The 12,419-nt window shown below is 41.6% G+C and overlaps 1 protein-coding gene across 1 annotated transcript; it reads right to left on the minus strand.

Annotated features, from left to right (window-relative positions):
• Positions 1-914: 914 nt before the first annotated feature.
• On the minus strand, positions 915-11,990 carry reep2 (receptor accessory protein 2). Its single transcript, XM_068714617.1, has 8 exons — positions 11,589-11,990; positions 9,335-9,407; positions 7,605-7,681; positions 7,289-7,409; positions 7,032-7,145; positions 5,789-5,969; positions 3,824-3,990; positions 915-3,275 (listed from the first exon to the last, which is right to left on the minus strand). Exons 1-8 carry the CDS (start codon positions 11,618-11,620, stop codon positions 3,204-3,206), a joined length of 837 nt encoding a protein of 278 aa, XP_068570718.1. The 5' UTR covers positions 11,621-11,990; the 3' UTR covers positions 915-3,203.
• Between the last annotated feature and the right edge of the window lie 429 nt (positions 11,991-12,419).

Below are 12,419 nucleotides of genomic sequence, written 5' to 3' on the forward strand. Positions count from 1 at the left end.
TTCGACAAACTATACTATGGTGTTTTTTGACTACTATACTATGACGTTTTTGTCAGCTTTCTTCGATATACTTTACTGTTCTTTTTTCTACTTTTTTTCGACTATTTCAACTATTTTCGACATATACTTTGATTTTATTTTACTTTTTTCGACCTACTATACTATGACTTTTTTTCAACTATTTTCGACATATACTTCGATTTTATTTTACTTTTTTCGACCTACTATACTATGACTTTTTTTCAACTATTTTCGACATATACTTCGATTTTATTTTACTTTTTTCGACTTACTATACTATGACTTTTTTTGTAAAATAATCATATGCTATGATTATTTTACAGCTTTCTTCAACATACCATACCATGACTTTATTTTACTTTTTTCGACATATGACGTTTTTTTGACTACTATACTATGACTTTTTTGACTACGTTTTTTTCAGCTTTCTTCGACATACAATACTATGACTTATTTCTGAATTTTTTTTTACCTACTATACTATGATTTATTTTTACTTTTTGTATTACTTTTTTCTCTCATACTATTTTGTATTTTTTGACTATACTATGACTTATTTATGGCTGTTTTTGACATACCATACTATGATTTTTTTACACCTTTTTTCGACATACTGTATTATTACTTTTTGTACTTTTTTCGACTTAGTATACTATGACTTTTTAACGACTTGTTTCGGACCTGCTCTACCCAGTCAGCTACATGGACACCCCCTGACATTTTTTGACAAATAAAAACCCGTCCTTTCATAACATCGAACACGTGTGTATGTGTGCAGTAACATGTATGTATATATTCTTTTAAATCACTTAATAATCAAGATAGGTCGACGTTCCTCCATCATCATCACAAAGGGTAGTCCTTGATTTCAACTGTACAACAGGCAGTAACACTGTGATTGAATTTCCTTTATTAGTAGTTTTGAAAGATACATGACCTTGTTAGATACTATTGTCCCAGCACACATACTGTAATGCTTTTTGACAAGGAGCTTTGAGAATTGGCACAAACAATAAACAAATGAACAATCCTGTACAATACTGATTTCAAACAGAGAAAATATAAACAACAAATATAAAAAATTGGCATCAACACAACATTAAAATGCAGGACTGTATCTTGATGAAAGAAAAAAAGATATATTTTTCCTTGACATACCGTCTTCGTTTTATTCGAAGCAAATGTTAACTTAAGATGAAAGAAAAGGCTGTTTTCAACTTTTGGCCCAAAAATACTTGATAGCCAATCTGAGTAGAGCATAGAGCAAGATTTTAATATACAAACATCAGTTTAAACTCAGTCTAGAGGTTCCTTACTTTGTGATTGAGGAGAGTTCAAATTAATGAGAAAAGACAGAAAATAAAACTAAACATGTTAAAAATACAAAAATCATTTCTTGTCTGAGCTTCTTCCAGTTAAGAACATAAAATGTGTCAAGACAGAGAATTGGTTTTTTTTAAAGCACACAAATGATTAATAAAGTAAATGAATTCAAGCCCAGATAATGAATAAGGCAAGCAAGCTCATATTGTATATACAGTCAAGGTTACTATTTACACTGTGTTTACATTTTGTTTAGTAACTCTGCCAAGAGTTGAGGTGGGGTTTGTCTCCCTCTACTGGTTCAAACTAGTGTCACATTACAGACAGCAGTAATGAGTGCAGAAGTAGTATGATGATTTTTAAATTGCTCATTAAAAGGACTCAGCAGAAACTACACCCAATGCAGTGGATGGCAACCAAAAGAGCCATTACCAAAACAAAAGTCCAGTGTCTTCAGAAACACCCCGAGCCTGGTCTGACACTTCCTCCACATCTGGAATAACAGCACAGGGATGAGAAAATAATTCCTCGTTCTCCTGATGTTGGTTTTGGTTTAATTAGTTCCATATTGCTTTGCTATCTCCTGGCTTCTGAGATTTTTAAATATGGCAAAGAAGCAGACTGTTACCACAGGAGTGAGAATGTGCAAAGCTTCTCCTTGACCTTCTAATGTTGAACACAAAAAATATACAGACGTCACTACCATGGTGAAAGCAGATATGTCACCTCAACAACACCGGCAACTCTGACTACTGTATTTATTGGGAGTTACAGAATTACCTTAAGAGGCCCGGCTATGCACGATCATACTTATTACTAATCACATGATCAAAAGACAGAAGTGTAATAAATAAGAGAGTGAAGTCTAGATGAAGGATAACTCATCCAACACTAAACAAACCATTCCCATCACCAGTAATGTAAATGAATGTGAAAGTCAAATTAAAGCAGTCAGGGGGACAATTGCTGTAAATAAGACATGAACTTAGCAGAGCCAGACTCAATCAGAAGAATACAGACTTAATGATCTTAATCTTCCAAGAGCTATGAGGCCTAAGATGCAGTCAGAGAGTTTAAAATGAAAAAGGTAAAATAGAGAACCAAAACAGGTTTGATCACAAGTCATCCTGTTAAACTACACAGGTGCATGAGCACATGGTGGTGATATTATGAGTCCATTATGTCTGAAAGAGTAATGAGGATGTCTACAACTATTGGACAATGCTTGAAACTTTCAATCTTCAGGCACAACAAAATGAAAGCCAACTGTTTTGGTGATTTCTGAGCATTGCTACCATCGGGTCCGGATGAAAACCCAGACTTGTAGCTTGCACAAAGCGAGAGGACGACATTTTTAATTGGAACCATGCAGGAGTAGCCCGGAGGACACATAAAAGACTTGAATCTAGAACTAAGAGTGAAAAATGTAATATTTCACAAGAAATAATTTAACCAAAAACAGCCTGAATTTAGACTGTCCCAATGTCGGCAGCGGGATGTGAATCAATGAGACTGGAAAACTGCAACATGGCCAGTTTACGTTGTCACCTACATATATGTCTAGGGGTTAAAGGACAAATGAGCATTCATGGATGTATCATTAACCATTATTAGACTAAAAAACATCCCCGACTGTTGAATCTAGGATGAACCTACAGTAAGTAAAGAGGCAAAATATGCATCAACCCAAATACTGCTAAAAAACAAAACCTGCACTTTGCTCTAAAAAGCAGCAAGAGTGACACAATTTCAGTGCTTAATATATACACAGTGTGTCTGCGTTTGTGAGGAAACCATACAGAGGAAGAAGGGCCAGCAGGATGTGTGTGGAGAGAGTGTAGGCCGGTGGACAGCAGGCCTCATGGTGGCGTCTCTGCGTTACTAGTCGTGGCCTTTTTCTTGGTCGGCTTCTTCACCGCCTTGGTTTGTGTCTTGAATAGGGAGGACAGGAAGGAGGAGACATTAAAGACAGATTGATACAGTTCATTAAACAACACAAGAAAAGTAGAGACAACAGTGAATTATTAAATATGGTGAGGAGGTCCAAAAGGTCTGACTAAAGTTGAGTGATATATCGTGTTTAATGATAACACATATGAAGGCCTCACTCTTCATGGAGAGTTGTATCATACAGTTATGACAGATCTGAAAATAACCCCAATGACGTCATCCCGGTTATATTGACGTAAGGTGAATAAATAAATTGAGCACACACTATGAACAAACTATAAACCTTTTAAAGTCTATAAAGAGTGATCTTACAGTTTGTAGTCTAGCAGTGTGATGATGTCCTAAAAAAAATAAAAAGGCTAGAATAATAATTTCAATACCTTCAAAAACAGAGCAGGAGTGTCTCTATTGGCCGACCAAACAAATCTATTGTTTGGGATTCAATTGAAGGGAAACTGAGCGACTAGGTTATGTGTGTGTGTGTGTGTGTGTGTGTGTGTGTGTGTGTGTGTGTGTGTGTGTGTCCTACCTCTGTCTTAGCAGCAGCAGGTTTCTTGGTTGCCTTGACGGTGGTACTACGTTTGGGGGTTTTGTCTCCTGCATCTTCATCAGAGTGTTCAGTCCTTGTGTCTGATTGGTCAGAGCCGTGTTGGGAGGACGCGTCGTCAACAAGGGACGTGGCCGCCGAAGAGCGGGCTGCAGGATTGAACAGAAATGTATGATTCACCTGACAGCTGAGAAAGCAGAGAGTGATTGAGCCAGTAGCAGCCAAACTTAACTCAGCAGATTTAATCCTATAAACAACATTAAAACGCACCAAGGATGAAAGTCCTGAAGCAACTGTTATTTGTAATTTATAACATGTATTTGCAGACCAACATCACTGCAGTCACAGCCTCTCACACCACCGAAATGGCCACAAGTCAAAATACAGGTTTTGTTTCCATCCGTTTTTTTAAAGTTAATTGTTGGTAAAGGAGTATCTTCTGTTCAGCCACCATAACAGAATGTGAAATGTACTGAGTTTATAAAGGTTCAGACAGGATCACCATAGGTGCTTCCATTTCAGTGCACTTACACTAAAAGCTACAGGAGCAGCAGAGAGCGCTTTGGTCACTAGAGTTCAGACTACTTACAGCAACAGACGAACAGACTCTGGTGCTGGAGCATTTCACAAGGGTTTAAAGTCCCGAATACAAACTTCAACCACGTACAGCAGTGGTACGTAGCCTTGGTTGTGTTGTAAGAGGTCACAAGATTAATCTGAGGAGTCATAGGATGATTAACTGCATCAGAAAAACTAAATTCTGACTTTTTTTATTATTATTTTCTTGTGTAATAGACAGTTTTATCCCTTAAGGCTTCTTAAAAAATAATGAAATTAAACAATCTGGCGAGGGAAAAATCATTTGTAGGTTAATATGTACTGAATCAGAGCATGATAGCGAGGCATAACTAGACAAGACTGTGGAAAAATCCACAGGTTACCTTTAAGAGCAGTGCATGGTACGACTGCAACTGCCTATTTTTTGTTATCAATTAATTTGTTGATTGTTTCCCCCCCCAACTAACATTTTGGTCTACAGATTTCTACAAAATAGCGGTAAAATGGAAATCACGATAATTCGGACGCCAATAAGTTATGAATTAATTGTCAAAATTGTCGGTGCACCATTTTTTCCAGTCGATCAACAGATCAGCTTACTACATACTGTATTGTACACAAAAGAGTATCAAAAAGGAACATCTGTGCACAGATCACCCTGAAAACTGTATTGTACTCTCGCTGTTTGACGCATTCACTTCAGTGTGTTGCTCGATCTTTCTTTCAGACTGGATTTTGAAGTTGCCCGAGGTTTCTTTGTAGGTTTAAATTAAAATGTCTCTCTCTCTCTCTCTCTCTCTCTCTCTCTCCTCTCTCCTCTCTCTCTCTCTCTCTCTCTCTCTCTCTCTCTCTCTCTCTCTCTCTCTCTCTCTCTCTCTCCTCTCTCTCTCCTCTCTCTCTCTCTCTCTCTCTCTCTCTCTCTCTCTCTCTCTCTCTCTCCAGTTCACAGCTCGTCAGGCCCACACAGCCAGCAAACCAGCAGTTTAGTGAGACACAAAGAGTCCTCCTTCCAAGCTTCTCCTCCCACTGGAATCACATGCTTTCACCCTCCTCCCCCCCCCCCCCCCCTTTCTTCTTTGCATCTCCTCCTCTTCCCTGCCATCTGACAGTGCCTTAAATCACATGACTCTACTTGGCCCGACTAGCCCCAGTCCTGCTTCTGATAAAAAGTTAAACAAAGGAAGTCCTCTGAGTGGCACTCCTGCCCAATCAGCAAACTGGACACACAGTATGTACACATGTATTCTGATGTGTACGACTCCATGCCTCGCTATGTGAAGCTGCTAGTGTGTGTGTGTGTGTGTGTGTGTGTGTGTGTGTGTGTGTGTGTGTGTGTGTGTGTGTGTGTGTGTGTGTGTGTGTGTGTGTGTGTGTGTGGAGAGGACTTACTCTGCCGTGCGCCGGTGCTCTTGGCCCGGGGAAGCGTGCTAGACCCCGAGCTCAACTCGTCCATGGGGTCCCGTCTCATGCGGCCGTCTGAAGTGTGCAGAGCCAGCTCGTCCTCAGTGTTGATGAGAGTCAGGTCCTGCATGCTGAAACTCCGCAGCTTGTCCGAGAGCACGCCCTGCCCCTGGGCATCACAAACCAGACACAGACACGTCAGCATGAGAATATGTATCCCTTTCTTCTGCATCAAGCACTTCTTAAAAAAAACACAATGAAATGAATTAGCTAATTCTCATGTTTGGTGATACACAGATGGATTAAGTTGACGGGACAGGATGTAATGGCAAATATACTGGGCAGCCACGGTTCTGAAAATTAAAGTTCCTGTTTTCTTCTTGTACGGCCACAGTATCACCTGTAAATAACAAGCAACTATATTGAAAATATTTGCTTTCAGAATTTGATGCAGGTTACCGACTTTGGTTTTTGTGCATAAACAATAAATGTCTGCTTGAATGTCATTTAGCGGAGCGGTTAGTATGATCTGCTTATGTGGCAAACACTGGAATATAAACAGAAATAGGCAAGACTTGCATGATAATATTGAGCAGAGCATCAAATAGTATTGTGTAAATGGGACAATGCAAGTGTGAAAAATGGCTTTAAAGACATTAAATAAATGACTTTGGTCTCTCTGCAGTAACTTGCCATTAGAACACACTGATTTGACAGCGCGAACAAGTAACTGTTTGCACAAGCCCGTGACAACATCAGTTCAAGAACAATTTGTTGCACCTTCAGGCCACTGCCCTCCTCCTTTGACACACATGCATATTTCTATTATTTGGAGACCAGCACGCTTGGCGGAAGATATAATTTGGTCTAGTCATAATTTCCTGTTTGAAACTAGCGAGGGACATCAGAAACACAGCCCAATAGACCTTGGGGAATCCAGTTTATGTCAAGAAGACATATGTAAATACAGCTGTGCATTCACCCTTAAACATATTGAGAATTACTAGTCTGCACTATAGAACTGATACAAGGCATCTTTGAACAAACTGTAGTCCAATGATGGAGTGTGTACAGCACAGCAAACCCCCAGAGGAGAAGAGGTCATTTTGCTAAACCAAACAACTCAAAGCTTTGAAGTTCTATTTGAAACACATTTTAACATAAAAAAAAATGAAAAAAATGTATCAATTCATTTTATAAAAGTTTATAGATCATGACGCATAGAGCTCACCTTGGAGGCTGCGGTGACAGCAGCGGTAGCAGCCAGGTTGAGACCCCTCTTTCCAAACTTCATCATAGTCTCATAGCTCCTGTCTTTGGCCTGCGCTATGTACTCATCTATCTCCTATAGCACGTGACGACAGTTGAAGGGGGGGGGGCAACAATGTAAGCAATTGGTAAAAAGAAGAAAAAAGGAAAAAAAATCTGAATATTTCAATGTGGATGTGCGAGACAAACTTAAAAGATTTAAAAAGTCATATTCCTAACCTTCTCTTTGTTGGACAGCGTTGGGTGGACAAACTTGCGGTAGAGGACACTGGAGCCCTTGGTGTATGGGGACAGGAGCCAGATCACAAAGGCAATCTTTAGCTCAAAGTAAAATGGAAACCTGAGTAATGAAACAGAGTTATACCATCAGCAGAGAGGAAAAGAAAAATGGGTCAGACACCTGAATCACAAAGAGTCACTGTACTAAAAATATCAAGAGAACTTAGCACAAAATATACACATGAATGTGTCTATTGATATATAATATAAGCTAGTTGGACATGAGGGTCGCTAGCATGAGCAGCTCCTGACTCACCATGATAGGAGCAGGTCTGTGGCCGTCTCTGCTGTAGTGAACAACGCAAACACTATCCAGTACATCATCCATTTCACCTGGACACACAGAGACAGAGAGACAGAGAGACAGAGAGACAGAGAGAGAGATAACATCACATGAAAAGCCCCAGCATCCAGTGTACACGTGCTGAGACAAGTGGAGCCGAACAGACATGGCAATGCAACATATGTTTTAGTCCGTCAGATCACATCAGTATGCAGGGTAAATGTCCCGGAGACAAAGGAAACGTAGGGCGTCATCGACAACTCAATGAAACGCTATAAACTATGCACTTAGAGACAAACGATACCAAACGCCTCATTATTAATAATCTAACATATTGGTATATCAAATGTGACAAATTTAGAGAAAAGCACGGCATGGTCACGGGCATGAAGCCATATGAACACATAATGATGAGTCATAAAAAAAAAAAAAAGAAAGAAAAAGAAGCCAAACAAGAGGAGAGGGGAATGAAAACATCACTTCTAAAAATGGCATCCTCCACTCCCACTCGTCCTCCATCCCTCATTTGCTCCTTCTGTGGCTGTGTGCTTGAGTAGCAATTGGGGGGGGGGGGGGTGTTGCCGTTGGTAACCTGCTACGAGAACACTGTTCTCCCATGCAAATCTAGGCGGAAGGCCAGGATGCTGCTATATCCTCCTCTGCTCCCCCCCTCTCATCCCTTGCAGTGATGAGGTAAGCAGGGGAACACGGAAGTTGCTGGTCTGCTGCCGCCTTCGATTGGTTAGTTTGTTTGAGTTATTGCGAGAATTTTGTCGTTGAAAAAATAAATAAATAAATAAATAAATAAATAAAGGTTTTAAGCAAAGTCACATGATACAAATTAACCGATCAAGGCTAGTGGTAGAACAGCAGCTACCGTGATCCGCGAGGTAACATTACAGCTTTTGTCAGATGAGTCTGGTAGCTTTGAAGAGATTCACTTTGAATGGATATTTGCGCTTCAGTTCCTGGTGAAGCAGGGCTCTCTGACGGTGCATATGGCAGGGTACAGGAAATATTCTACATACACTTAAACTGATATTGCTGTATTTGTAAGGTGAGTCTTTCCTTTAGGCGCTAAAACTCATTTTTGCTGCTGATCTCATCGACAGCACTACATTACATATTTTTCTGTGTTAATTATAATGCCTAGTAATCTTGTGTCCCATCACATGTATCGTGCAACCCCTAGGTTGGGAACAACTACACGAGATGATGAAGTCAGGTATTCACATTCTGCAGCATGGCACGCTGTTATGTAATCAATAAGAGTTGGATAAAAATGATCAGCTCAAACAGATGGAAGACAACCTGCACACAACTGTCATGTTCCCAATTTGTCTTTTATTCTAAATGGACATGAATATAAAAGACGAGTTAGAGAGACATGGAGGTAATAGTTTGTCATTATGGTGCCTCACTGACCCAGTTTCACGAAGGTTGGTGTGCCCCAGTTAGCTACCATGCCATGCATGTCTGTGATCATCAAACATTTTTTTATATTTTGGTAATCAGTCTTTGAGAGACGAGACAGTCCGTGTGGCCAACATCAAAATAAAAAGGACTCCAAGTGATTAATAGAAGTCCTGTTATTAAACTATGTCAAGTGTGTGCCTGGCCTACTGTGGACTTTGTGTTACATTCCTTCTCATCTTCTGTGCATTTAAAACATTAGTGTAAAAATAGCAAGGGGTGATACTCACATATTCCTTCACGTTCTTCGTTTTGACAGCCTTGTATGAGGAGTATGCTGGGTAGAGTGTCCCAAAGGAAAGGCTGCAAAAAAGCAGAGGAGCAGGGAAGCACGGGTCAGAGGGGGGATTCAGCTTGAGAACATGGCCTCTGGGTATTCACTCTGACACCTAACAATTGTATCGCTGCTTAAAGAGCAGGTTAGCCATGTTGGCTCAGAGCCTATGTAAACACAAGTAGCTTTCTGTGTTATTGGGCTACTTCAGCAAGGTCGGTCTCTTGGTGGTTTTAACCCGATTGGTGTTGCCACAGTAGAGTTGATGGGCAGTGACTTGTCAAAACACAACACACACACACACACACACACACACACACACACACACACACACACACACACACACACACACACACACACACACACACACACACACACACACACACACACACACACACACACACACACACACACACACACACACACACACACACACACACACACACACACACACGGTCTCATTACTTTAAAAAAAAAGTGGAATAGAAATCATGGAGTCAGGAAAAACTGCAGCTAGACAAAACGGAAAAAACATACAAAAGTGCCAAGGGGTGGGTCACCACGTGTTAGTGCATGGGCAGGCTGGGACACCAGGAACACACAGCGGGGTTCTTGATGTGCATTTGGTCGTGTCGCTGTGCCGCTGTGGTGATTTGTGCTGATGTGACAGGATGAGAAATGCTGAATGAGGGGGATAGCAGGGAGAATAGAGTTCAGGAAGTCACTAGTTTGTCTGTGTGCTGCTTTCAGAGTAAACTGCAAATTGCGACTTCAAATATTTGACCTAAACTAAGGATTGAATGTTTTTCACACAGACTCCCAGCTGCATATCTAGCGTTTTTCTCAAGCAGCTCCCCCTGTCCCAGTTGGTGTCTGAGCTGCTCAGTCATGTGTGCAGCACCTCTCAGCTTTGTACAGTAAGCTGAGGCGACTCGTAGCAGCGCATCTAGGCCAGTCGTCTCCCCTCAGCAGACGCCCTGTGCCTCTTTGTGTCCCGATCTCAGGTTCAAAAACACAGACTTTGTGGGCATCCCATCCTCTCTGTGACACCAAGACCAGAGATATTGAGCATGTAGTAATTTACGCCGCTTATTCACCCCCAAAAAAGACAAAGAGGCCGCTGCATGTTTAATGCATAGAGCAGAGCTTACAAACTATTGATCTTGTGGTAGATATGCCGCAGCCATTACGGTGCATATCCAGTCACATTGTCAAATGCATGACTAGCGGAGGAGCTCTGAAGTGGAGCCAGCTAGAAGCCACTAAAAAGGTAACCGTATGCCAATGTTATCCTCTACTTATGTAATCCAGACAATTTACAGGGATGAAACACCAATAACAGATCTACACCTGGGCCTTTCAAAGACACCATCATAGTTAAGTATAGCCTGGTTAAACCCACAAGACAATGACGGACAGGTACATCCAGTGTCCAGACGACACAATATCCTGATTGAAACTCAGAAACATTAATGCAGCACTGTACAAATGTCTGCATACGGAAAGATGATGGCAGCTGCTGGCTTTAGTTGAGTCATCCACTCTGTCCAGATGTAATGTGCGTGTGTGCGCACACGCACACACACACACGCACACACACACACAGGTGAAAGTCCAGACCTGAACTGCTGATATTGATCACATTAAATGTGTGAAGTTATGTTGTAATATAATATCCACATTTATCCGGCCAGCTCCTGACTGTAAATTGGGGGCTGCTGGGCTTTTAGCCTTGTCATCACATTTTACTAACTCATGTTGGTGCTGTGATGCTCCGTCTACAGACCAGCAGCATTCAGGCTGTGGTGTTTTTAAAAAGGCATGGCAGGCGGTGGATTTACTTTGTCTGTAGCGAGGCCGGCATATTAAGCAGGTTTCACTTGAATAACGTGGGCAGCTAACGGCTCTCTTCTCTGCCAACACGTCATCTGTCAGGTGGTTAGCCAGCAGACGTTAGCTACCAGCGGCGGCTAGCGAGTGCTGGATGCAGATTGTACTGCATCATTGTGTTCTTCCAAGGAAAAACCAGAGCCACGGTTGACACACAATTGCTTAGCGTGGTAACTGATTAACAGTTTACCTACATTATCTTTCTTACATTTCTGAAATGGGACAGAAAATGGATGCTAGCTAGTTGTCGTTCAGCATCAGACAGCTGATGGATGGAGCGCGTAAGGCTAACGTTAAAACACAACAACAGATGTACTCACACAACTATCCGCGATATCATCCACGAGACCATCTTCCCGGACCGCCCGGCTGTGAGCTTTCACCGCTTCTAGAGAAATCTAGGTAGTCAGCTATAGCGGGCTAGGTGCCCCCCATTCCCCTCCAGGAACGCGGTGTGTATTGCGATGTGAACGGGAGGCTGGCTGGCCCGGTGCTGCCTATCCGCTCCGCTGTGCTGTCAAGTGGGCTAGCAGCAGCTGAGAATGTGCTGCAGTCTCTGGCTCCAAGCTGCTGTGTCTCACTGCTGGAGAGACGGGCTCTTAAAGGGCCAGGCCGAAAAATGGTTCACATCAAGTGCACCGAGAGTGACACACATGATCCAATGAGCTCAATTAATAAGTGGTAAAAATAGAAGACGCCAGGTGCTTCACAACACTGACTATTATTAAAGAACAGGAAACATAGCAAGATCCTGTTTGTAATATAAAAGTATAGTTCTTTGTTGGTTTCATGCTTCTATCCTCCTTCTCCCTGCCCCATTTTCTGTGATCTACTTAGTAATTCAGGCATACGCAGTGAAAGCTAGGCCACACAGGACAGATATCAGAGCATGTAGCATCAGTAAAACAAATCTATTGTATTAAATGTTCAGTGTGTAGGATTGGGCGGCATCTAGCGGTGAAGTTGCAGATTGCAATCAACTGAAACTTCTCCCGTATGCCAAACATGTGCATATATAGAGAAGTGGACACAGCGTTGGAGGCAGCGAGTGGTTCGTTCCCATGAATCATCTTTTTGGGCCCATCACATGACAGACCTGGTTTTAATTCTACTGTTTTGCCACAATGTACACACAGGACCTTATATTTAGA

The sequence above is a fragment of the Cebidichthys violaceus genome, unplaced genomic scaffold, assembly GCF_023349555.1.
Source record: "Cebidichthys violaceus isolate CVI_PGR_0920_01 unplaced genomic scaffold, fCebVio1.0.p SCAF_2, whole genome shotgun sequence".
Classification (NCBI taxonomy): Eukaryota; Metazoa; Chordata; class Actinopteri; order Perciformes; family Stichaeidae; genus Cebidichthys; species Cebidichthys violaceus.

Excerpts from the sequence above, each read along its gene's own strand:
- reep2 (XM_068714617.1), bottom strand. The coding sequence starts at position 11,620 with ATGGTCTCGTGGATGATATCGCGGATAGTTGT. Across the intron at positions 5,970-7,031 it reads CTGTCACCGCAGCCTCCAAG|GGGCAGGGCGTGCTCTCGGA; the intron begins GTGAGCTCTATG and ends TGTGATGCCCAG. Across the intron at positions 3,276-3,823 it reads CTGCTGCTGCTAAGACAGAG|ACACAAACCAAGGCGGTGAA; the intron begins GTAGGACACACA and ends TCCCTATTCAAG.